This window comes from Mirounga leonina, unplaced genomic scaffold, assembly GCF_011800145.1.
Source record: "Mirounga leonina isolate KUSES-001 unplaced genomic scaffold, KU_Mleo_1.0 Mir_151, whole genome shotgun sequence".
Classification (NCBI taxonomy): Eukaryota; Metazoa; Chordata; class Mammalia; order Carnivora; family Phocidae; genus Mirounga; species Mirounga leonina.
In genome coordinates this window covers 58,616,609-58,643,224 of record NW_023270377.1, presented here as the reverse complement: position 1 = coordinate 58,643,224, position 26,616 = coordinate 58,616,609, and the positions used below count along the sequence as shown (strand labels likewise).

General features: G+C 43.2%; 1 protein-coding gene across 3 annotated transcripts in view; it reads left to right on the top strand.

Annotated features, from left to right (window-relative positions):
• The window catches only part of ITGA6 (integrin subunit alpha 6), a 75,409-nt gene extending 50,841 nt beyond the window's left edge, over nucleotides 1–24,568 (top strand). For 2 of the 3 annotated variants that reach the window (XM_035007766.1, XM_035007763.1), the window contains 16 exons: nucleotides 261–359; nucleotides 586–647; nucleotides 4,883–5,043; nucleotides 5,220–5,363; nucleotides 6,634–6,749; nucleotides 6,869–7,058; nucleotides 7,144–7,227; nucleotides 7,322–7,401; nucleotides 7,551–7,628; nucleotides 7,716–7,818; nucleotides 9,178–9,351; nucleotides 10,406–10,504; nucleotides 10,596–10,706; nucleotides 10,807–10,905; nucleotides 16,637–16,762; nucleotides 22,128–24,568. In XM_035007766.1, the coding sequence (XP_034863657.1) occupies nucleotides 261–359; nucleotides 586–647; nucleotides 4,883–5,043; nucleotides 5,220–5,363; nucleotides 6,634–6,749; nucleotides 6,869–7,058; nucleotides 7,144–7,227; nucleotides 7,322–7,401; nucleotides 7,551–7,628; nucleotides 7,716–7,818; nucleotides 9,178–9,351; nucleotides 10,406–10,504; nucleotides 10,596–10,706; nucleotides 10,807–10,905; nucleotides 16,637–16,762; nucleotides 22,128–22,289 (1,888 nt within the window). In that variant the 3' untranslated portion in view covers nucleotides 22,290–24,568. Of the gene's footprint in view, nucleotides 1–260; nucleotides 360–585; nucleotides 648–4,882; nucleotides 5,044–5,219; nucleotides 5,364–6,633; nucleotides 6,750–6,868; nucleotides 7,059–7,143; nucleotides 7,228–7,321; nucleotides 7,402–7,550; nucleotides 7,629–7,715; nucleotides 7,819–9,177; nucleotides 9,352–10,405; nucleotides 10,505–10,595; nucleotides 10,707–10,806; nucleotides 10,906–16,636; nucleotides 16,763–19,844; nucleotides 19,975–22,127 lie in introns of all 3 variants that reach the window. The other variant, XM_035007764.1, reaches the window with a different exon arrangement.
• Nucleotides 24,569–26,616: the final 2,048 nt, after the last annotated feature.

Here is a 26,616-nt window from a genome sequence, read left to right as displayed (position 1 = left end):
GGAGAAGCAGGCTTCCCGCTGAGCAGGGAGCCCGATGTGGGACTCGATCCCAGGACCCTGGGATCATGACCTGAGCTGAAGGCAGACGCTTAACGACTGAGCCACCCAGGCGCCCCCTAACCATTCTTTTCTTTAGAAATGGGGGAACGTTTTTCCCCTCTGTGGTTTTTAAGATATAGTAGGCGGCTGATCGCATGTGGATTCATCTCACACTGAAGGTAGCAGAAGGATGAGCCTGTGTTTTACTCCTTTGATTTCAGGTCCCGGCCTGTGATTAATATTCAGAAAACGGTCACCGTGACACCAAGCACGATTGATCTCCGCCAGAAAACATTCTGTGGGGCGCCCAGCGGGATATGGTGAGAGCTCTTATAGCCCTGCTGTAGGGTAGCCCTGTCGCTCTGAGGAGCTGCGGGCAACAGTAAGGGGACAGGGAATCTGTCCAGTGAACGTACCACATGTTGGTCATCCGTGGGCAGTGGGGGGATTTTAGACCTGGGGACCATGGAGTGGTTTGTTTGGTTTTTTTTTTTTTCCTACTACAGCAGTGCATCTTTTAAGGAATATGTGTTTGACTTTGTACAGCCTCAAGGTGAAGGCCTGTTTTGAATACACTGCCAAACCCACAGGTTACAATCCTTCGATAAGTAAGTACCCAGTACCTTTAAAAATTATATATGTTCTGTCTGCCAGGTTGAAAGTAATGCATAAGTAACAGAAAAATAAAACTGCAGTGGCCAACCTGGGTTCATAAATTCTTGCATAAGGAATTCAGTGGATCTGTTGTCTTCTCTTTAATCAGGAGGGCGAAGCACAGGAGGGGATAACTCTCCATTTGGTCCTCATTTGAATTTTCCAGAGCAGATGATTTAGGACAGCAGGCCTTGGAAAAGTACTCATTTGCTACCACAACCGTTTCCTCCATTTCTGCCTTTGAAGAGCAACGTGGAAAACTGGTTTTGCGGTTCTGAGGTGGTGGGCGGTGGTTTTGGAGAGTGAGGACCGGAGCCTGAGTATCGCGCAGAGTTGCCGGCTTAGTGTCTCCTCACCGCGTGGCCCCCTCCCAGAGGCCTCCCCGGCCCAGAACACCCACGCCGTGCCCCTGCAAGCAGGCTCCTGGGGGACTGGCAGGCTGGTCTTGAGGACGCAGAGCCCTGGGCTCCGCTCTGGGTTGCAGCTCCGAGGCTGGCTCACCCCGCAGCACAGCGCAAGTCTCAACATTGGAGTTTTCATTTCCCTATCCGTAATAAAAATGGCTCTAATAGGAATTTCTACGTAGGATTGTGGTGGAGAGCAAAGGAGCTACTGTGGCTAAGGCCATCTATCATTTATAAGGTGTTATGCGGCCTCCTTTCTTTATAACCCAGACAGACTGTTTTGCTGCAGGTTTAGGCAAGGCTAATGACACTCTAACAGTGGTGATCATCACCAGAGCCTTCTGTGGGAGGTGTTAGTAACAGCCGTATGTTTTCAGGTGTAAGCCCCCTGGTCCCACTCCAGGCTGAAGATGGGGACATGGGAATTTGTTTTAAGATTTTATTTATTTATTTGACAGAGAGCACAAGTAGGCAGAGCGGCCTACTCAGGGAGGGAGAGGGAGAGGGAGGAGCAGGCCTCCCGCCGAGCAGGGAGCCCGACGCGGGGCTCGATCCCAGGACCCTGGGATCATGACCCGAGCCGAAGGCAGATGCTTAACGACTGAGCCACCCAGGCGCCCCGGGACGTGGGAATTTAAAGAAAAGCTTTTCCCCAAAGAGCAAGTACAAAGAGTGAGGGTGATCTCCATCCTGGGTCAGGCGACGGTCCCGGCGGCCCCGTATGACGGCGTAGCTTGCCACCACGGGACGCCTTCTTGAGGGATAGGGTGGTTTGCAGTTTTTGCTTTACCTTGAGGTAATGCGTTTTCTTAAGTTTCCTTCTGGTTACGTAAAGTATTACTGTTTTCTTTATTGAAAAGATACCCTTTTAATACCCCAGAATTTGGCAAATAGGTCTGTCTTCCCGCAGTTCACCTTGTCATAGGCCCACTTTTCCTTTCCATATTTTAAGCCATCCTCAGGCAGTTCCTTTGCCTCCCTCCGCCTTTTTGGCCCCTCTGCTGGGCTGCCTCCTGCCGTAGCCTCCCTCCCAGGGCTCTCCCGACCTTGCTGGGACGCGTGCTTGGTGCTGCTGTGTCATGGTTTGTGCACAGGGCGGTGGCGGTCTTTCACTTTGCCTTTTGATGTGGCTGGTCTTTCATTGAGTATGGGAAGCGATTCCTGGCACGGCTTTCATGGAGAAGAAAACGTCTTCTAGGATTTCTCACACACTTAGTATTGTTTGTGTTATGTCTACCCAAACGCGATACCTTACACTTGCCTGTTTGGATAACAGGCGTTTCACCATTGTGTTTGGAGTAGACTAGAGAGACAAGGAGAAATTGTGATTCTTTGATTAGATGAGGAGAGGAAATGGGGAAACATTTTTATTCTATGGATGTCATTGTCCCACATCACTCTGACCGTAGATGTGACGTCTCATCAGAGCTGTCCTTGTCTTCCCTCACGTCAGTCATTTTCATAAAATCACAAACTTTGTTCTAGCTTTAATGCAGCATTTGATGCCCTATGTATTGATTTCATGTTCAGTAACTGTGCCATTAATGAAGTGTTTGTTTACGACTCTGTTAGCTGAGTGTTTACTGATGGCCTATCGTGGATAGAACTTTTTTCTGGGAAGACGTTTAGAGGGACCCTGTTTTTCCTTGCCTGTAGTTCCACAGTACTGGGAAATTCTAATTTCAAATAGAACTTCCACCAAGCTGCATAAGTGAATCCATCTAAAATCCGTTCCCAGTGTCTGAGAATGTGAGCTTATTGTTTGATCAGGCTGTTTTAACTCGGTGGTCCTCAGATGTGGTGTTCCATACATGCAGATATTTATAATTGAGCCTTAATGAGTATTCTACTTGGCTTGCCCCTCAAAAGGTCAGCAAAGGTGGCCTGCAAGGATTTTAAGATGATGTGAACTGTCTGGAGGGTTAGGGAAGGTTAGAGTGGGCTTGGTAGATAAACGGTTTTAATGCACCCACACCCTCCCCCTGCTTTTGCCGTGAGGGGCACTCAGCATGTGAGCCTTCGTCTGGTTCGTTGTGAAGTTAACAGGTCATTGATAAATGGATGATGTCAAGGCTACAAGGCTAAAATGGAGGCACATTCCATTTGGCACAAATTACTATTGAAACTGTCAGTGTCTCTAAATTTTGGTCTTTGCGTATCTCAGTGCTATTGTTTCGGTATAAGAATAACATCCTATTGTTTGTGTGCGTGTCTCTGTGTTGATGTGGTGCCGGTCACTCCCACTTCCGTTCAGCTGTTCTAAAATCATACTTACATCAGGTGTTGTCCTGTTGCTGGGGAACACAGTGGCGAGCAGACTGATGTGGTCCCCGTCCACGCCTTTGCGGTGGGGCAGTCACAGCAAAGTGGCCAAGGGCAGCGAGTGGGGAAACGGAATACCGTCCGATCCCCCAGGAGAGGTCAGGAACGTCCCCCCGGAGGAAGTGATGTCCACATGAGATCCGAAGGAGGAGCAGAGTCAGGCAGTCAGGGGGAGGTGGAGAGGGCCAGGGTCCAGCTGGCAGAGGAAGAGAGCGACTCATGCAGAGGCCTGGAGGAAGTGGAAACCTGGACATCTAAGAGGCTTTATGAAGCAGTTGTCTTGTGTATTTGTGACAGAGACTTCGAAGCTGGCGCCGCCTCTGCCCCTCACTGTATGATCCTGGGCCCGTCACCTACCTGTGGGCCTCCATTTCTTCAAGAGGAGGGTATTAAAGCAGATATTAAAGTAGATCTACTAAAGTAGATCTTTGAGGCCTCTTCGAAACTCCAACATGCATATTAGAACATGGGTGATTCATTTTCTGCGTTTTCTGGAGATTTTTTTCCTTAAGGCTGCCTTTTCTGGCCCTATACACGCTTTGGTTTGCTTCCCCTTCTGATGGTTAGTGATGAATGAATGAATGTGAGTAATTTAAATATGATCCCATAAAGAAACATAGTAACTACATCCAGCAAACCAGCAAAGAATGCATTCTGAAGTGGAGAAATGAGATTTTGATCATCCAAATCCTGGCTTGCCTCTGCTAAGCACCATTAGTAGAGGTAATTGAGAACAGGATGTGCCTTCTAGGCCTTTGGAGGTTGGAAACTTTGGTATGGGAGATACAGTAGCTGGCAAATGGGCCCTCTAGACTCTAAAAGGAATGTGTTTTACCTTTCATTTCTCTTAAGTAAAGTCTCCTCCTGTTGTCAAAAGACTTCTCTATCTCTAATATGTATTATTCCCATTTTAGACAACTATCCTTTATCAGTGCTTCTTAAACTTTAATGTGTCTAAGAACCACCTGATGGTCCTGTTCAAATGCAGATTCTGGTTAAGTAGGTCTGGCTGGGGCTTGAGGTTCTGAATGCCCAACAGACCTGAGGAGAAGCTGCTGCTGAATGGGGCCACATAAGCAACAGACTGCTGAATGGGAGTCAGTGCAGGCCTTTCAGGAGTGCTGGGTCCCCCGTTGTCTTTAGTGCTCGGAGTTCCTGAAGTTCAGCCAGAAATCCTTGGATCAGCTGCTCAGAGCTTCTAACTGATTCTCGAGCTCCCCCAGGTGGCCCAGTGGAAATTTAACTTCACAAACTCTTAGCAGCAGGCAGGAAAGGACAGCTTGACCTGAAACGCCATAAATCAGTCAAAATGTACATTCCCAGGAAATGTGAACAGTAACAAGGGCAGTGGGAAAAGTAATCTACAAGGAATCAGAATGACATAAAAGGCAACTCACTGTCCTTACAGCTGAACTGTGCATGCATATACTCGAAGTTCATAGGATTTTGTTTATTTTATCTAGCCATTTTGGGCACACTCGAGGCTGAAAAGGAGAGAAGGAAATCTGGGCTGTCATCAAGAGTTCACTTTCGAAACCAAGGCTCTGAGCCCAAGTATACGCAAGAGCTAACTCTGACCAGGCAGAAGCAGAAGGAGTGCATGGAGGAGACCCTCTGGCTCCAGGTGAGGCCCGCCACCAGTCAGGTTGGTCGTTAGAAGGGACAGCAGCTGGGTTTTATGGTGGCACAGCTGGATCTCTGAACCTTACACCAGCAGCCTCTTATTCAGGACAAAAGCAAGCATTGTTTGGAACTCCCCAGTGGCGTTGATAACCATGCTTCACTCTGCATACTTTTCAGGAAAATATCCGAGATAAACTGCGGCCCATTCCCGTAACTGCTTCAGTAGAGATCCAAGAGCCAAACACGCGGAGGAGAGTGAACTCACTTCCAGAGATTCTTCCCATTCTGAATTCAAACGAACCCAAGACAGTTCAGAGAGATGTAAGTCTTCCTGACTTTTGTATTGCCAAAGCTTCTGCCACATTATTATGCTACATCACATGGGTCTGAAGGCAGGAGGACTAGTGATTTGCTTTTTTAAAGTCCATTCCTTTGTATTATAAATAGGCTTTTTAATATATGCCGAGTTTGTTTGAGATTTGTTTCCCAAATTGACAACAAATATAGAAATACATGGAATACAATCTGGCGCCGGAGAGTATTGTTCTTAATAATTTTTGGCCTTACTGAGACTTACTGAGAGTATAATTGGCAGAACTCATTCTCACATCAAGTTTCTCCTATGGCCGTTTGCTAGAAAGAAAAATACACTGCATTTTACCACTGAGAACATTAAAATGTAGAAAATAAACTTGTTAGTCTGAACGTTAAATCAAGGAATATAAAGCTCCTTAGCCATGAAATAGTCATTTAGTGGCTAATGTAGCGCATGTAATCTTAGGAAGACAATTGCTATTGTATGGCTTGCTCTCTGCCTCCTATGAGGTGGGGCCTATTTGCTAGGGTTTAGGGTGGCTGAGACACGAGAATAGGCTGGGGACCTGTGGCATCCTGATCTGGCATTGGTGCACCTGCTGTCAAAATCCAGTTGGTGCTGGAGCGTCCACTCTGTGGCTCTTGGTTCTGATGGCCCCCTGACAGAGCATCATCACTATTACTGGTACTTACAGTATCCCTCTAAAGTCGGCTGGTGGCATCCCCATATCACCAGTGGTGACACTTGGACTCTGAAAGGTGAAGTGACTTGCCCAAAGCCCCAAGGCTAAGTGTGTGGCAGAGCCAGGTTTGGAAGGTGGACCTGTGCGGCTGCAGGGCTCATGCTCTTGACTGCACCTCAGTGGCCTGGTCAGGGTGTACTTACAACACAGCTCTGTTCAAGACGGGTCCCTTAAAGGCACTGGATGCGGGGCAGAGTACGTTTGAAGCTTCTGCTATGGTCGCTGTTGCACAGGGAAAGGCTGTCACTGTTGCGGTGGTTTTGTTTTTACCAGAGAGGGAGACAAACCCTCAGGGACTTAATCTTAGGAAGCAAACAGGGCTGCTGGAGGGGGAGGGCGTGGGGGGATGGGGTGATTGGGTGATGGACCTTAAGGAGGGCATGAGATGTGATGAGCACTGGGTGCTACATAAGACTGATGAATCACTGACCTCTGCCGCTGAAACCAATAATACATTATGTGTTAACTGACTTTAAATTAAAAAAATAAAAATTTAAAAAACCCAAATCAACAATGGTTTTGTTTTCCTCCAGGTGCACTTCTTAAAAGAGGGATGTGGAGACGACAATGTATGTAACAGCAACCTTAAACTAGAATATAAGTTTTGTACCCGAGAAGGAAATCAAGACAAGTTTTCTTACTTACCAGTGTAAGACTCACTCTGTCTCCCAAGCAAAAATGACTGGCTTTGCAGTGGGTTACTGAAAACGTACTGAGCTCTTTGTCATTTTTGTTGTGTTTTTGTGTGTGTGTGTGTGTGTGTTACAGTCGGAAAGGTGTACCAGAACTAGTTCTGAAAGACCAGAAGGACATTGCTTTAGAAATAACAGTGACCAACGGCCCTTCCGATCCAAGGGCGCCCGCGAAGGACGGAGATGACGCTCACGAGGCCAAGCTCGTGGCAGCTTTTCCCGACACTCTCACTTACTCGGCGTACCGGGAACTGCGGGCCTTCCCCGTAAGCGGTCCCACGGCGGCGGGGGGCAGACGGCCGGCCTCGGGGGCCCGTGAGTGGCTGGTGATCTCGTGTTTTTCTGTTACAGGAGAAGCAGCTGAGTTGTGTTGCCAATCAGAACGGCTCGCAAGCGGACTGTGAGCTTGGAAATCCTTTCAAAAGAAATTCCAGTGTAGGTGATGCTTCCGCATACTGCGTCGTGCTGATTCATGCCGTCACGGGGTCGGCATGCTTGCTCTGTGTTAACGTCTGTTTCTGTTCTGCAGGTGACTTTTTATCTGATTTTAAGTACAACTGAGGTCACCTTTGACACCACAGATCTGGATATTAATATGCAGTTGGAAACGTAAGAATTACTTCCACCTTTCCATTCAGAATTATTTCATGAAAACACAGCCAGTCAATGAATTGGCTCTGCTCTGACTCATAAAAGAAGTGTAATTGTAATGAGAAAACTGTTAAAATGAAACCCTATTGTTTCCTTTTCATTTTCAGAACAAGCAATCAAGATAATTTGGCTTCAATTACAGCTACAGCAAAAGTGGTTATTGAACTGCTTTTATCGGTCTCTGGGTAAGTGTTTGTGTTTAGCATAACAAATCAGTGTTTAAAAGAACCATTTACAATCCTCGCTAAAACTGGTGTTTTTTAATTTAACAGAGTTGCTAAACCTTCCCAGGTGTATTTTGGAGGTACAGTTGTTGGTGAGCAAGCTATGAAATCTGAAGATGAGGTGGGAAGTTTAATAGAGTATGAGTTCAGGGTAAGTTCCAGCGCTTGGTCTTTTATATATACCAAAAGTGAACATATACTATATCTGATAATATATGTAATATAATTTTAGTAAATGTGAATATGTAACTTTAATATGTAATATCAACATTAATAAATATTAATAAGCATGATAAATCCTCAGTTAAAAGCGAGTTCACCAATGTTTAAAGCACATACTGGCTTGCCGTAAAAATTTTGTCCTCCAGAACGGAGAACACAACTGTCATTCAACATGGACTTTGTTCAAAATCCAGTTCAGTTTGGTCATTTTCTTATTAGAGCGTTTTCATGTATAAGTGGTGCAGAGACAAAGGAATCCCCCCGCCCCCCGCCCCGAGTCTGTCCGTGACACAGATCTCAAAGTAATTGATACCTGGCCTTAGAACGTGTTAGGATTTTCTTCTTCCATCGTGAGGTCCTGTCTCTTAGCGCGTGTGGTTCGTGTTCCCTCACGTTTGACAAGCCCGGCGCCCGTGAGGACACGCATGCTTGTTCTGAAGCATTTCTAAGCAAGAATCCCAGTGACTCTCAGCCCAGTTGGGTGAACATAAGCGCGTGGTGCAGAAGTGGCTCAAAACTCATCTGTGGGTTTGGGTCTGCATGGCTCAAGCATGCCGAGACAGCCCAGTGGCCACAGTGGAGGCGAAAGTGGAGATGGCAAGAAGGGCCCACCCCTGACTCCAGCGGGGTGAGGGGCTGAGTCCCGCTCTGTGTGTCTCAGCATTGCAGACACAGCTGTGACAGGGAGCAGCGGCGGCAGCAGCGAGGAGGTGTCTCCGGGGCCCACGGCAGTCCCGCCTCGCGCACACACAGCTCACTCCGCATTTGGCTTCCGCTGCAGGAAGTTGCTGTGTTCCCGGCTCGGACTCCTGATTCACGGCCGTCATGAACGGTTTCACTCAGGCTCTCAGGTGCTCCCCAAGCGCCCCCCTGTAGTAGGAGACAGGGGCAGCTTGACTTCGGCATAAGGTGGAGCTTCCCCGGAGCAGGCTGCTGGCGCGCCACCGTGGCCCAGACTCCTCTGCCGGGCAGGCCGATCACAGAGACTCACAGACCCCCGTGACCCTCCCAGAGCAGGTTGAGAGCATGGCCTGTCTACGCTGCAGATTCTCTTGCACGCAGTAGTTCCTGGGTTAAAGGAGCAATCGTTTCTCTTTTACCTTGCCTAGGCATGCATCTCTATTGTGGAGGCCCTATCTATCTGTAGTTTATTTTTGGAGCCTATACTTTCATTGGAGGATTATGCCAGATATTTCTTTTTTTTTTCCCCCCTTGGCCACAGGAGCTGCTACTTAATTTCCTATTGAGAGAATTACACTGAGATATAATACGTATTATTTCCTAACAGGTAATTAACTTGGGTAAACCTCTTAAAAACCTTGGCACAGCAACTTTGAATATCCAGTGGCCAAAAGAAATTAGCAACGGCAAATGGTTGCTTTATTTGGTGAAAGTAGAATCCAAAGGATTGGAAAACATAGCTTGTGAGCCACGAAGTGAAATAAACTTCCTGAACCTAAAGGTATGTTGATTTACCCTCTGTCTTCATAGCGTAAATAAGGGAAGCAGACTTTTGTGGGGAAAATCCTTACTTTCCTGAGGAAAGTGACATGGTGGTGTGCTGACTTCTTTGGTGTCACATTTTCTCTTATAGTTGAGTAACCAAGTCAGGCTGAGGATTTCTGCTGATTGGCTACCATTATGGCACATCAGTCAGGGTGATTCAGTGCTTGTTGAAGGAAATGACGTTTTCTGGAGTTTTAGGACCCAGTATGACCTATAAAGAGGACTGGGATGTGCTTCTGGGGTGGGCCAGTGTTCACTCCCAATACAACCAAACTCATTACAAAAGATACTGGCACTTTAGCAAGAGACCTTCAAAGCTTTCATTCTTATTTATTTTTTAAAAAGATTTATTTATTTGAGAGAGAGAGCAAGCACACGGAGGGAGAGGGGGAAGCAGATGCCCCATTGAGCAGGGAGCCCCATGCGGGCTCGATCCCAGGACCCTGGGACCATGACCTGAGCTGAAGGCAGACGCTTAACGAGGGAGCCACCCAGACGCCCACACTCTTAATCCTATCTTAAGGAAAATGCTATCTTAAAACTACTTACATGGGTTAGTTTTCAGGACTCTACTTTGAATAAGTCACATACTCATTCTTTTGCTTTTTTCCGTTTGTCGGTGTCGTTTATTTATTCAAGATGTGCTGACTTTTTACCACGCGTTAGTTACTGAGCTGGGTGCTAGGGATATATAGGGATGGGATGTGATGCCTGATCTCGGGATGCTCAGTTTGGGGAGGAGACAGAAGAACAAAGAAAGCCCGCTTTCTCTTCACCTGAGTTTTAAAGTCAGAGTGGGAATAAACTACCTGAATCAATAAACTTGCAATGAGATGGGAACATTGGTGGATTTTACACTTAAATTGTTTCTGTGCCTTTGGTGACAGGAGATGGGAAAATATTAATTGTTGGTTATGTGAATTTGGCATCATTTGCAAGGGAGTGCTGAGGTCTATGTAGTCGTGACCTTTACATTAAGTAGAACTATTTTGGATATAATTTCTTTTCAGGAGTCTCACAGCTCAAGAAGGAAACGGGAAATTGCTGAAAAACAGATAGATGAGAGCGGAAAGTTTTCTTTATTTGCTGAAAGAAAATATCAGACTCTTGTAAGTATTTTTCAACAGCCGTGAGTATTGGGCAGACGGTGGCAGGATGCCCCTTACTGTTGGATTTTAACTACCACCCTTTTCTCCCCAGAACTGCAGCATGAACGTGAACTGCGTGAACATAAGCTGCCCGCTGCGAGGGCTGGACAGCAAGGCCTCCGTCGTTCTGCGCTCGAGGTTATGGAACAGCACGTTTCTAGAGGTTCGGCTCTGCCTCGAGGCTGTCCCCTGGAAGTCAGTTCGCTATCTCTTAGGACCTTTCTCACTTCCTAAACGCATTTGCTAACTTTGTCTCCAAACAGGAATATTCCAAAATGAACTACTTGGACATTCTCACGCGGGCTTCCATTGATGTAGCTGCCGCAGCCGAGAACATCAAGCTGCCAAACGCAGGCACTCAGGTGAGAGGTTGTTCCGCCTTCCCAGAGTTCAGAGCCGATCACTCCTTCTCCACCACACCCGCAGCCTGAGGACACGCTACCTTGGCAGTCCTCCCCCTCACAACCCTGTTACCCCCATTAAGGAGAAGTCCGATGATGCTCTAAGGGGCTTCCACTCCAAGCTGTATTTTAACAGAATCACTGGAAAAAGGAGAACATCTAGGATCGTCTAGTTCTGCAGTGCACATGGTAGATTTGAGAAAGAATGGGTGCACCTCCCACCTCTATAGAAACCCCAGGTCATAAACTATCCCCAGTGCTGTAGCCACTGCCGGAGTGTCCCCATGATGGTAACCACCACTTTATGGAGTAGCTCACGGCATGTGTGGCCAGCTGTAGTTATTAGAAACGATCTCTTTATATATATGAATCCAGAGTTGAATCTTACAAAATCGGTCCCTGGTTATGCCCCTTGGAACAAGCCCAAAATAAGTCCCTTCTCTTAGCCATGTCGCAACCTTTGGAGTAACTGAAGGAAACGGGCATGCCCCTTGGACAGGTCTCTCATTCTGTTCAGAGCAGAGCCTCCAGCTCTTCAGCTACCCATCAGGCCAGGCCGTCTCCTTCCTGGGCTGGCCCTGGTCCGGCAGTGTGACTCCTGGGCGGGCAGGGCGCGGATGTGTGATCTGCCTCGCTCGGCTCACCGTGAGGCCTTTACCTCCCAACACCGCGGCCCCACGCTGCTATCAGTCAGCCTAAAACTTGGTTTTTCGGTGTACACAGAAGATTGTATTTGTACTTCCAGCAGCTTCTGTTTTTGTGTTTCTGTTCTGCTGAAACTTCCAAGTGTTTTCAGCAGGATGTGTTGTCAAGCTATAGCTCCCATATCCCATCCTTGAGCAATTTTTAAAAATCTAAATGCATGCCTTTAAATATCTCCTGTTTTAGGTGGTTGGCTTGTGGTCTGTCGTTTCAGTTCACAAAGTAGTTCTGACTCTTGATCATTTGCCCTCTCTTAGCTTTCTATCCCTTTATCTTTTTCAAAGCTGAGAAGCACAGCTTCTATGTCCTCATCCAGGCAACTGAGAAAAGTACTGAACAGAACTGGGGGCAGTGGCTGTGGGGGCACACTGGGAAGGGTTCCTTGTGGGGGTCTGGAGCCCACAGGGGCTTGTGTCATGCTCTTGAGATACAATGCCTGCATGTCATGGACCAGAGTGTTTTGCAAAAGAGACTGAATGGAGAAAAAGACTGACGTACCGTTCTTCAGCTGATCTACTGATGTGCCAGTGGAAGTTTTGGCTTCGGACCTTTGAGCCAGCTGAAAATGCAGTGAGCCTCCCTGAGCACTGGTTTCTGAATACAGTGATCCCTGGCTGTTAAAACCTATCATCCAAACCCAGAGATGTTTGTCTGGGGCAGATGCTAAACTGGGCAGGATGCTGGGACAAGGGTTATAAATCAGGACTGTCCCAGGCTCACCAGGACATCCGGTCACCCTGGCCTTAGATCATCTCTGCATGCTACTCCAGCTCACCTTCCTGCCTCTTACCAATAAGGCATCAGAAGAGACTATCAACTGAACAGAACCTCCCTGAGAAGCCCTTTTCTGCCCCTCTGACTGGAGGTGGCAGCCATAGCTTTCTGAACCTTGCAGCCAGTAACCTGGAGAATCACTGAGTTTTTAGAGCTGGGGAAAGAACACACAATTTAGAGGGAAGGGACAGACATTAATAATGCATTAATTATCTGTAGTCCTCTGAACCTCAGAATGACAAGGTAGATGTACTCATTTTCCAAAAAAGGAAGGAGGCACAGCAGGGGATGCCAGTGGGGTCCTGAATTGAAACCTGTAAACTGGTCTGGTTTCAGGGCTCCTATTCTTAACTCTGTAACACTTGCTTCCCATTAAGTCCCCAGATCTCAAATTCAGATGAGAAAACAACCCAAGAAAGGTCTCTCTCTCAGGGTCATAGGACTGGCGAGCATGTGGAGGGGAGACCAGACGTTGGACTCACAAGCCCTCATCAAGTGCTCTTGTTGGCTGGAAGATGATGGAACTGGGGTGTTGGTATCCAGTCTAGCGGCTGGGTCACAAATGAAAGTGAGCTTATCTTGGGCATTACGTGTAAGGGCTTGGAGAACTCAGGCATGCTAATGGGAATTGGGATCTCTGCTGTGATCCTCCTTGGTTTAATAATTGGTGGATACATGAATGGATTAATGTCTTGTATCTAGAGTGCATTTGTCTTGAAAACAAATGTTTTCTTGCCTCTAGTCTTCTGGTACCTCTTCTGTTGACTCTGATTTCTGAGTGACAACAGCTCCGATGTCCTATATACAGGTTTCTTTAGTATTTTAGAGTGTACTTTTTCTGGGCCTAAAGATTTAAGTTTAATTCATGTGTTAGGATGCTTTCCTTTTTTATTCCCTCACTTATTGTGGGTTTCAGTTTTATCTTTATCTTGGTTCATCTGTTGCATTTTCCAGCCCAAAGATCATTTTTCTTTGAAGATAGAAGCAGAGGAGGTGGGGTAATTCAGTCTTGTCTTTTGGTCTTCATATTAAAACTGCTTGCTTTTATTCTAATCCTGGCTTTAAAAAGGAAGGAAAAAACCCTTTTAGTTTCCTTATAACCCAACCAATTTTAAGAGTTTTGTGTTCACTTCTCGATACACTTTCAACACCTGTTAGAACAAAGTCTGAGAGAGCTGGTCACATAACTGAACCAGATAAAATGGTTACATTTTAGCATCCATGAAATCCATCCAGTTTACAAGCACTTATTAAGGACACAGTGTCTGCCTTCCCTGCACAAATGCTAGAGAAACCAAAGTTCGGTAAGATACGCCATGTGAACTGTTAAGAATTTCATGGTCCATGTGAACCAGGAGATAATTGTTGAATTGAGCCGAGGAAGGGATTGTTATTGGTTCTATTTCTATATCCCCCACTTCATTCCTAAGGAAGTTGGAAAAGAGTATCTGCTTTCTGGCTGCCAGAGATAAAAGAAAATATGGTACATAAAAGGCACATCATTCTTCAGGGCAATGTGATTTTCTTCTTTCGGCTCTAAATTCGGAGAATTTGAGATACGGATCCTTTTACAAGATGGGTTTCTGATACGAGGAACGCTCACTAAGGGAATGAGGTCTTTAATAGAGAGTTTTCTGAAAGCTATGAAAATACCTTCATGGAGTGATTTCTCTTACTGATGTTCAGTAAGAATAGAGGGTATGACGTTACAGAGTGATTCAGGCAAACGATTTTGGCAGTGAGCAAGTGAATGAGGTCTAAGCACTGCTCGCTCATGATGGAACTGACTGTGTAGCAGAGCTTCAGCCCCATTTCCCCTTCATGGGCACATGATGGATGAAGTGCATGTGCATAAGTCATCCCTATGGAAATGCCTAGATTTTAAAGAACTCCCCCCGCCCCCAAAAATTCTTTTTGGAGTTTGAGTAATTTCTACTCACCTCAACCTGTCACTGTCCTCTTTGATGCCTAGTGAGTTATTCTATGGTTTCTAAAAGGCTCCCAAATCTGGTTTGAATGGTAGCCAGACTTGGGGCTAGATCTTGCAGCTGGATTTCTACATACACCACCCCCCCCCCCACCACGAAATCAGAAAGTTACCTGTTCAGCTCTCATTCTGTTGGATTACTGCCATTTATAGGAGTGGTTTCCTCTATTATCAGCCATTTAAAAGGCTCTGGTACACAGTCTGATTATAAGGTTGATTCCCCTGCCATGGACCAGTCTCCACTTCCAGGTTTATCAGAGCTTATTCTTAAAAATGAGGATGGCCCGGGCGCTTGAGTGGCTCAGTCATTAAGCCTCTGCCTCCGGCTCAGGTCATGATCCCAGGGTCCTGAGATCGAGCCCCGCGTCAGGCTCCCTGCTCAGCGGGAAGCCTGCTTCTCCCTCTCCCACTCCCTCTGCTTGTGTTCCCTCTCTCTCTGTGTCTCTCTCTGTCAAATAAATAAAATCTTTAAAAAAAAAAAAATGAGGATGGCCCTTCCAGGTTGTCACCTTACCCCCAAGGACGTACTGTATGCTTCCCTCTGCAAGATAGGGAAGCAAAGTTAAGTGATACAGAACAGGCTCATTAGTTGTTTTGTTTTGGCTCAGAGTAGGCAAGCTTACTGGTCACATCAAGTGCACTATTTTATCCCTGGTCTTTCACCATTCTTCTCACTACCTGGATGCCCCTGTGCTAGACCCAGTAACCTCAAGAAAGCGTTTTTCTAGCTTAAAGCTGGGGTGATGGGCGCCTGGGTGGCTCAGATGGTTAAGCGTCTGCCTTCGGCTCAGGTCATGATCCCAGGGTCCTGGGATCGAGTCCCGCATCGGGCTCTCTGCTCCTTGGGAGCCTGCTTCTCCCTCTGCCTCTCTCTCTCTCTCTGTCTCTCATGAATAAATAAATAAAAATCTTTAAAAAAAAAAAAAGCTGGGGTGACTGTTGGGGGGAGAGAAGCAAGGGGAAGTGAGCCATGGGGCATCCCCCCCCCAGGGTGGGGCTGGCTGACAGTTTGAGTTATGCTCACTGAGAGCATAACAGGAAACATAGTAGCTGATAAAGGGGTTAGAGTCGGTATAGCAGGCTGAAAACCGACTTCTTTGCTCTTAAATGTTCCAAGAAACGCAGTTCTCTTGCTTTAAAGTATATTCTGAAGTCAGATGAGGTTGAGAAGCTGTTTTCTAGTATAAGTAGAAAGGGAAGTATTTTAGTGAAAGCTTTTTTTTTTTTTTTTAATCGAAGCACAATGTAGACAGACATGGAAGCATTTTTAGGCAGCATCCGGGGTTCAATACTAATAGTACTTGACTGAAAACACTTCTCAGAACTTAAAGACTCATACTTTTTGTTTACCCTTCACTTTACATTTTCTTAAGTCAGAAATATCAAAAACTTCAAACTGGAAGCTCTCTAATCTGTTTACGAAATCATACTCCTAGCAATCACGAAGTCTTTTACAAGCTGTGAAAAACAGTCTCCTGGCATCACGGAAATCCACTTGAGAGTCCTAAACGCACAGAACCAAGTTGTTGCAAACTGTCAGAAGCAACTTTTTAGATTTCTGAATAAACACTACTTCTGTTTAATTGGTATTTCCCAACTATCAAATGTCTAGAGCTTAGGCTTCTCATCAGCTGCTGCTTACAGCTCGAAGCCACCTCTGAAGGGGTCTACTTGGTCCAAATACACTGTCGAAGAACATGCTCCAGGCCATTTCAGGAAATTCTGTTGTGCATGAGGGTCTTGACATCCTAAGGAAAAGTTAAAACAGTATCAGCAATGCAACTCCATCCTTATTTTTATATTTCACAACATCTTTAAATCCAAGTAAGGAATATAGGCTAATTGTACATAAAATGGCCCTTTTATTTCCATTACTAAAAACGAAAAGGGAAGGTGATCGTTCTCAACAAGATACCTGGTTATATGGATGAAACAAGATGTGCATTGATGATTGTTGAAACTTGGTGATGAAAAAAAGAATGCTTTATTACACAATTTCCTCTACTTTGATTCAATACAAAAGTTTTTAAAAGATGAGTTATCCAAAAAATAACTGTCAAAACGCAGTCCAGCATTTTCCAGGTTCTGGGAAAAGATCTCACATCAAAAAGGCATCTCATTCATCCATAGGCTGCATTGTTCAAAATGCGTCTGGAAGCAGAATTAGAACTATAAACTCCTGGTATTCTCACGCTCCCTTACAATGGTGCTTTCTTTTATGCCCTATAGATTCGTGTGACTGTGTTTCCCTCAAAGACCATAGCTCAGTATTCAGGAGTACCTTGGTGGATCATCTTAGTGGCTATACTCGCTGGGATTTTGATGCTTGCTCTCTTAGTGTTTTTACTATGGAAGGTAAGTCCTATTTGGCATTTGAGTTCTAATGACCTAAACTTTATTTCATGTTTTTTAAAAGAGTGAATTTACAGTGATAGTCTGTACATTCCTTTGGAATGCTTCCCTTTTCCCAGCATTTTATTATGAAACTTTGCCAATGGAGCAAACTTGAGAATTTTACAATGAACAACTGTATATCTACCTAGTACCTGATATTTAAAAGTATATTAGTTGTATATTATAAGGAGTTTCTTAAATAAATTTAGGTGCTTTTCACATAATTTAGCATGTTTGGCAAATAACTTAAAAAATGTTAATACTTTAGCAATTTCTTCATCTAAAATTCTGAATCTAAGCCAAATTGTTGGCTATCACATTAATCTGAACCTGTATCCCTGTTAATTTCAACTTCTATAAAGAAATGTTCATGGTAGCCACTGGGGCTTGTGACAGTTGCAGCTAGATTAGGAATAGAAAAGCATGAAATTAATAACTGCATTGCAAGGGATCCTCATTGCCTCTATCAAACATGAGGAAGATCTGGGTTTAATATGATGTTCTTCATTAGAATTTGGTCCTGCAAATAAAATTAGTATCTTCTCCTTGATTTCTGCCAGTAAACAGTCTACATTATAAAAATGTGTGTAATGAGATGGATACATACTTTTGTTGCCAAAGATTATGACCTGTAGAGTTTGGATTATTCTCAGTGACCAATGGAGGTTCACAGTCCCTTATCGACAATTACAAATTGCAAGATACTCTGAAAGCTGAAAGTTCATAATAACTTATTTGGCAGCAAAACTTGACAACATGTGAAGAGAAGCTATTTATATTCTTATCCTTTATTTAATGGTTCTGCTGTGAAACTAATAATGTTTTGATTAGAGTGGCATTATGTATGCAACATACTACTTTTCTAAAATGCCAAAATTCTAGATTTCCAAACCTGTCTGGTCCAGTGGATTTTGGATTAAATGCTTATGAACCTCTACCAACAGTCTCTAGGATCAAACCATCTTTATCCTTTCCCTTGGATCCAAGAGTATAATTGACAAGGATTCAGGATATTGTCACTTTCAAATATTGGACATTTCTTTTTTGTGTTATTTTTCCAAGTAACTTCCTTTTGCCAGTTTGAGATAATTTTCTGGTGTCCTCCAAATGTGTGATTTGGAGCTTGGTGACTGCTCATGCCAAGACTCCTCCCTGCACTGGATATTAGCCAGTCCTACCTCTGAGGTTCACTTCAGGCAGTAGGTTTCTCTGGTCAGCACAGCCAGCCATAGGAGATGCTTGGTAAATTATTTTGGTATCAAAAACTCAATCTGAAGTTTGATATTTGAGGATGGGCTTTGTGTGTGCTTTCTGGAGGAGGTCACAAGGACAGTCTTTTTCAGAGCAGGTCTTACTGGTAATCTCTAATGAGGGTGAGTCATAGCAGTGGGTTAAGAAACCCAAGCTCTATAATTTTAGGCAAATCATTTCATCTCCCTGAGGCACTGGTTTACTTTAGCTCTTTAGTTAAGTGGCTTGGACTATGATCTCAGGGGTTGTTTGTAGCTCTAAAGTATCCAGAACTCGTAAGTGAACTCTAAAGTAATCAGACAACCTCTATAACCCCTACATGAAGACCATTTTTATTACTTTGATATTCTTTCTGAAAATGGACTACTTGTTTCATGTATTAAAATCATAGAACTTAAGGGCCAGAAAGGACTGGAGTTCAGTGGCCTTTAAAATTGGGTTTTGCCTACCCACATAGGTACCAAGATTAAGCTATGGTGCAGCTAGAGCCAATATCCCCACTTCAACGAGAGTCGTTCTGATGTTGTTTGCGCTAAATACCAGGATATTGCGTAGGGTTTTGTTTAGAGGTAAAGAGAAAAATCCTTCAGGCTGGTCCAGTCACCTTCATTTTGCCAACAAGGATGCTCATGCCTGTGGATATTAAGAATGTTGCCAAGCTAGAAGCAGGACCAGGACTCTTGGTTCCTGGTTCATTCCTTCACCTAACCCTATTTATCAGTATGTGTTACTGAAAGTTGGCTGGGTATGTTCACTGTGTATTAAATGGAGGGAGTCACAAGTAGATATCAAGATGAAGGGTTTGGATCAGTGCTGCCCAGTAAAACTTTGTGATAATGGAGATTTTCTGAAGCTGCACTATCCAGTGAGACACAGGTGGCTACTGAGCATTTGGAATGTGGCTGTTGCAACTAAGGTATTTTTAAATTTGAATACCCACATGTAGTTAGTAGTTACCATACTGTACAAAACAGATCTAGATTTTTACCTTAATGAGTTGCCAGACTAGGAAACAGAATTTTCCAGGAGGGCAGATTGATTTTACCAAGCTATATTTCAAAGGGCAGTTCCACAGCCTTACGAACAAGTAAATAGAAAAAGTCCTCCCTCTTTGGATGAAGGAAATTATAGTAAAAAGTGGAATTACACCTCTGTGTTGATTTAGAGTGACCTAACCTGAGGAGCATAAGTTCCTACCACTTAAGGGTTACCTGGTGGTTCAGAATTTGGGAAAACTACAGCAATCATTCTTTCATGATGGTGTATTCGAATTTATATTTGCCCACAAATCCAAAGGCCTCAACTAGATGGTGGTAGCTATATAAAACTTACTGTGAAAGATAGAAAAATGCAGTATCTATTTTATTTGGATTTGTGCTAAATCTTAGCAAACTTCTTTGTCACAGAAAAACTGCAGAAGTCAAACTTTTGCCTATTTTAGAGTTCATATTCTCCTGCATGAAGAAACCATCCAAAGCTTCAGTCAGATGGGTATATGATTTTCCTTTTAGGATTTTTTTTGTCCTCAGGATTTCGGTTACAGATAGAAAAATCAATTAGCTGATTAACGTCATCCATATAAGTATTTGGCCAGAGACCCATGGTAGTCAGGTTGGTTTGGTTGCCGTCACAGTATGACATAGTGTGGTGGCTGTTCAATTCTGGTTGATCCATAAGTGGTCTCTCTGTAACAAGCTATAACTAGAAAACAGGTTACAATCTAAGATTTTTCTTTTGTTTAGCTCTTATACACAAAACTGTAAAACTGACTAAATACCTTGCTTCCTTATAGTGTGGTTTCTTCAAGAGAAATAAGAAAGATCATTATGATGCCACCTATCACAAGGCTGAGATCCATGCTCAGCCGTCTGATAAAGAGAGGCTTACTTCTGATGCCTAGTATTGATCTGCTTCTGTAATTGGTAATTGATCAATGTTTTTAATTGCTAGCTGTGGGACCTGCTAGGCTTGTGGTGGCTAACGTTAAGAGCAACAGCTTGCTGTGTGTGTCCCATTAACAGATGTTTCCAAATGTCCACACTGGCTTGCCTTGCTTGGATTTATTTTATTTCACTTGAAAGTTGTTTTGTTTTGTTTTTTAAGAAATGCACAAAAAATCTTTTGTTGCAGGTGAGTTATTTTTGTGTTGTTAAATATCACCCACAGCAAGGAAGATGATTGGAATCGTTGTACACATAAAAAGAGGCATTAGACCTCCCTAGTAGCCCAGTTTGCTAGGCTGTTGTCAATCCCAGAATATAGCATCCCACTTGGAATTTCAAAGATGAATAAGAAATCATTGCAGATTTCTTGTCCACTTTGGGATTTCCCACAGATAGAAGCTTGTGTTGACTGCCTAATTAACCTGTTGCATGTTGGAAACATTGTGTTTCTCTTGATGGAAGGCTTTCTCACTGTCCTTTTTGATCTTGCTATAAAGTGATGGGGGAAGGCTTGGAATGCTTTTGTTGCTCAGTAATTGTTTATGCTAGCTAAGCATGCAACTTCCTTTTCCTGTATATCTACTACAGGTCAAAAACCATTACAACAAACTATGACTGTTGACCTGGTGGACATGAGGGCCAATTTCAGAAAATGGTTCTTTACCAAAGTGACCTTCATTATACAAAATTCTAATATAAAAATGCCCTGGACAGTTACGGTTTCAAATATGTTGTAATGGAGTTTGACCTTGTTTCATGTTCCTAGAGATTTTACTCAACTTTGGGTCTCGGTTGATTTTTAAGTTCGTGTTTTGCTTCTCTAGTTTGTAAATCCATGGAAACAGGAATTGGTGGTAATTCCTTTTTCGATTTCTGTGGGCACAAGAGGATGGAATTACTCCTGTAACCCCTTTCCATGGCACTGTCACGATGAATCCCAGCCTTTCCACTTCAGTCCTACATACCACCCTTGATTTCCTTTTTTTTAATGAAGAGCCACATTTTGTAATAGTATTTTGGCTTTTTTGCACAAAATAAAGGAGTCCATGTGGAAATGGCCTTAGAACAAAACTTCTTGGTCCATTTTTCCTAATGATTTAGTGATGACTGAATCTAATTTCACTTTGCCCCATGCCATTTTTATAACCTCATTCAACATAAATGTTCTGTTCCTGTTAAATGATACACATTGACCATTCCAAGCATCTTCCTCATCCTCCTCCTGGCTGCATTTTTAAATCAAAAACACATATTTTCCATGAAACATATATTTTATTCATTTAAAAAATTCAGTTTGATTAAAAAATTTCCTGATATGTTCTCAATAAAAATCTACTTTGGATCAGATTGAATATTTTTAAAAAATGAATAAAATATACATTAATAATTTAAGTGTAAATGTCTTCTGCAAAAGAAAATATGAGGGTTGCTCTGAAATTCAATGGGATACTTTCCTCAAGTTCTTTGCAGTACATGATTGATTTTATTATAGGACATAGTTGCTATGTGATTTATTAATGAAACAGCTTAATAATTTGGAAGCACAACAGGAAATCCAGGCAGTGTAAATTGCCTTGTAGCTAATGAGAGATGTGTACTTAGCCTCAGGGGACAGAAGATTCTTAAACTGACTCGTTTGAACACTGGCATATTCAAATAGTAATTGGCAAAATATTTGTGATTTGATTCCATTTTGTTAGTGGAAGAGAGGCATGATGAAATGATCTTTAGTTTGTGGCCTTTAAAAAGATTGTTCTTTAAATTAAAATTAATAATCTGAAAATGAGATCTTTTTGATATAGTGTTGTGATTATAAAAAAATGGAAGCACTGTTCCATAACTGAAATTGTTAGTAAAGAGCTAGCTTACTACATTGTTACAAAATGTAAAGATAGGATGGAAAAACAGACTTTTCTAGTTTCACAGCTGTCTTCTCTTTTGTTTATCCCCACTGGCTGTTGTGTCTTTTCAACCTACTAGTTCCTTCTTCATAGAAACCATGTGTTTGTTTTTTTTTTTTCCTTCATCCAAAGGTAGGCATAGCTGAACAAAAAGCTTAGACGTTCCCATTTTGTGCACTTGCTTTTCTTGCAGTACTTAATTTGTTTCTGCTTCTCTCTCCCCTTGGTCAGTGCGGATTCTTTAAACGCTCTAGGTACGACGATAGCGTTCCCCGCTACCATGCTGTGAGGATCCGGAAGGAAGAGCGGGAGATCAAAGATGAAAAATACATCGATAACCTTGAAAAAAAACAGTGGATCACAAGGTGGAATGAAAATGAAAGCTACTCTTAAAAGGGGCCCAGAAAAGCTTCACAGTACCCAAACTGCTTTCCCCCCACTAACTCAGAAATCTAAGTGGACTGACAAGCCTGCTCCATACCTGAATATTACTTTCAGACAGACTACGCACGGTCCGAACTTACAGCTTTCACCGTGGATGCTGTCGTGTAGCCTGAGGCTCCCTGGGCTTGCACAGCCGCATTTAAGACTGTTGGAGTGGAGTTTGCTTTAACTGCCTTCATTTAACTTTCCGGGTTGCCTTTGTTTTCGGTGTGGCTGCTTGGCATGTGCCAGGGCCGGCCGTCCTCAGTGGCTCAGCCTCTGCACCCCTTCTTCCCCTAGGCCCGGGCCGTCGGGGTGGCTGCATTTCAATGCCGAGTGCTCTCTGAAGTGAAATGTGCAATAGGTGATGTGGCCATCCTGCCGTCTTTTCCCAGACGTGTGAATCCTCCTCACACCACACAACATCCTGGTCTCACCCTTCCCGTTCACTAAAACACACGGCTGCAACAGACTTGAATGCTAGGTATACTTACTTGTATATGGTATTTATTTTTTTCTTTTTTACAAACCATTTTGTTACTGACAGGCCAAAGATTCTCCAGTTTACCCTTCCAGTTGGATTAAACAATCAGAATGTGGTTTGAATTTAGTGCACACACACACACAAATCCTTTATAAGTTATTACATCTCCCTTCATGACAGCCCTCACCCCGTTTCTCCAGACCCGGACTGTTTCAGAAATAGGATTTAACTGTAAGATGTTTAATTCTTATCAGACAGTGCATATTTTTGAGTGAGATCTGCATATTTTGTGCTGTAACTTTCAGGATCTCTCAGAAATGAGGGGTTGGTTTGTTGAACTTTGGCACAGTGTAGGCCCTGCTGCAAATACTGAAAGAAAGGGCTGGTGCCTACGGTGGGTCCAAATGGATCCAGCGTGAGACTACTGAGTATCTGATACCAGAAGTCAGAACATCATGGCTTTTACGTTTTTAAATGTTACTGGAATCATTTAATCAGTGAGTCAGTGTTCTGGTTTTTGCTTTGTTTCCTCCTACGCTATATTCCCCCAAATTACTTTGGGACTGCGCTACCATTTTAAATGTAAAAATTAAGTGGCAGAGGAGGAAAACATTTCTACACATTCAAGAGACATTGAATAGATAGGAAATCTGAATTTTTAAAAATTTACTTCAAAATGTTATATGGGGCATAACAGCAAACAGGTGCTAATTTGTTTGGATCTAGTATAAGCAGCATCTCAGTCTTTCAGGACAAAATACAGCTGTATGCTTGGTTTGTTTTCTTTCCAGAAATCATATGCCCTTAAGATACTAAGGACATTATTCTCATTGTACCTTGGAATTTTCATTCACAAAGATAGTTTTAGAAACAATACTTTGTTTACAAAAATGTCTCTAAGACAGGTCATACCAGTGTTGACATCTCCGTTTCTTGCTTAGGTAGGTAACTTGTAACCGAATGCACAGGCTTTATGGGTTGCCAAGCAGCTGATATTTTGAAAGTGTGTATAGACCTTTGTTGTTAAAAAAAAAAAAAAAAAAAAAAAGTCCTAAAAGGGAGGGAGGAGGTGGAGGGCTGGTTCAACAACAAAGAATGTAATGGTGTTTGTTAAAAACGTCATCTCAAGTCAAGTCACTGGTCTGTTTGCATTTGATACATTTTAATACTAACTAGCACTGTAAAATTATGATTAGAAAATACCTGTGGATATTTGTATAAAAGTGTGAAATAAATTTTTTTATGAAAGTGTTCATTGCTTAGTAACACAACATATGTGAAACAAACTCTAAAATTATAAAAAACCTGAATTGCTTTTTTTATTTTATGGAGCCAAACTCAAGTTTTTGGTATTTTCTGTGATTGAGGGTTCTTTTTTTTCCCCTTTGGGCTCTATTACAGTTGATGTCAAAAGAAAATGATCTTAAAGATGGTTTTATACGTACAAACTGGGAGATGTCATTTAGCAATGATACCATGGCGTGAAGAGTAACAGTTCTTATGGCAAAGTTGCTTTCTTCTGAGAAGATATTTTGGATGTGAGCGCAGTTCGGCTGTGACATTATTGATCGCCAAAGACTGATTTGGCAGAACTGACTGGCCTGAAAATATTTTCTTCACCAAAGGATTTTGTTTAGATTTAAGCAATTTTATGAGCTTTCTCTAGCTGGATTATCACAATCTAATAACTGAAAATAAGGCATGTATATAGAGCTCAGATAATATAGCATGCCCTATCTTGAATAAATTTCCAATGCAAAATGTCTTATCTGTCTAGTAACTTAAGTAACGGTTTTCTACTATACTTGGTCTTATATAGTGAATCCTAGTCTTCTTAGTTTTTTGAAGATCAGACTGGTTTTGCCACCCAAAGAAATGTGATGGGTATTTTAATGACAGACCAGTGTGAATGAACTTTTATTCACAGTCCCATGGACCTACCCAGATTAAGGACTAGAATATGTAACCACCATAATCGTTCAAAGTGTCTTGGCTAGGGCATACATGACCTGTGCTGGACGTCATGGCAATGGCTTTATGTGATTCTATCCCTTTCTCTCCTTTTTAAAAAATCCTGCAGGAATGCCCAGGAGTGACAGTAGTCGATAAATAGGAATATCCTTGGATCCATTTACAAACATTGACATGTTGTTGCTGGTTACAGATCATTTGCCACAGTCTCACAATGGGTCATGCCCTTGGGGCTAAGACTATTTCGGAATATGGGGTAGATGTACGTGGTAATGCTTTAAACTGTCCAGACCACGGAAGTAAGGGTAAGATCAAACCTTCTACCCTAAATGAAAACATCTTAATGAGACCTGATCTCTGGCACTCTACCCCATGAAAGGACAATGTGGAAAAACAGACTGGGATTAATAGATTTTGTTCTAAAGGAAGAAGAGAGTGAAATATTCTAGGTGGCTGGGTTCCACATACATACAACATGAGGGCCGAGAAAAGAGGAATGTATGAAAGTTGTGACCAGGGGCGCCTGGGTAGCTCAGTTGGTTAAGCAACTGTCTTCGGCTCAGGTCATGATCCTGGAGTCCCGGGATTGAGTCCTGCATCGGGCTCCCTGCTCGGCAGGGAGTCTGCTTCTCCCTCTGACCCTCCTCCCTCTCGTGCTCTCTGTCTCTCATTCTCTCTCTCTCAAATAAATAAATAAAATCTTAAAAAAAAAAAAAAAAAGTTGTGACCAGGAGGGGTAGCATAAAGTAAATGGTTAAAGGCAGTTCCTTAAGACCAAAAGGGTCTAATCATGGTTCAACCACTGAGGAAAAGACAAGGTTCAAAGAGATGAAGAAAATGAACTTCAGAATGATTTCAAAACAGCAGCTACCATAAAAAAGCCAATAGCCTGGGTTCTTCCAGTAGCTCCTGCTTATGGTCACATGGCAAGTGTTTTTTTTCTCTTGTACCTTTAAAAAACAGGTTTTGCTGACTCTGAAAGGCATCTGGCCCAGCTGTTAGGATGGGGGAAGCAGTGAGTAGCAGTGGCTGAGGCCAGGTCTGCAGAGGCATTAACCCAACAGACCTGTCTAGAAGGAAAGTTGTAAAGGGATTCATGGTTAAAATCCTCTAAGACAGAAATCAGAAAAAAACTAGTCGAGCACAGTGCAAGGGTGGACCACGTGCCACACAGTGCATAACTAACCAGGGAATGATTAATAAGGACACTGGAGTGAAGGAGTTAAGTGCAGTTTCTGTAGAGTCAGCAAGGCTTAAGGGCCTCTGTCATCTCTTCGCCCTCTCCCCAAAGCCATCTCAGTCAGACTGCTCTGTGGAAATGGGCAGCGACAGACCCATGTTAGCAGAGGTCAGATAAAATTTTACTATTCATACTTCTAGAACATTCACAAAGTCTCAACCTACAGGGATAGCATGTACTTCTTTCATTATCCAGAGCTTAGCACATAAGTATTCAATTCACCAATAACCAGTAGATAGATGTGAGTGTTCTGTTATTGTGAGGTGTACCTGGGTGGCTCAGTTGGTTGAGCGTCCGACTCTTGGTTTCGGCTCATGGTCACGAGATCCAGCTCCGTGTCGAGCTCCACACTCAGCGGGGAGTCTGCTTGAGATTCTCTCTCCCTCTGCCCTTCCCCCCCATGCACTCTTTCTCTCTCTCAAATCTTGATAAAAGATCCTGTCATTGTGAAAGAGACATGTAGTTTAATAGGTAGATGAATGGATAAAGAAGATGTGGTATATATGTTCTATGGAGTATTATGCAGCCATAAAAAAAGATTGCCATTTGTGACAACATGGATGGAACTAGAGGGCATAATGCTAAGTGAGATAAGTCAGAGA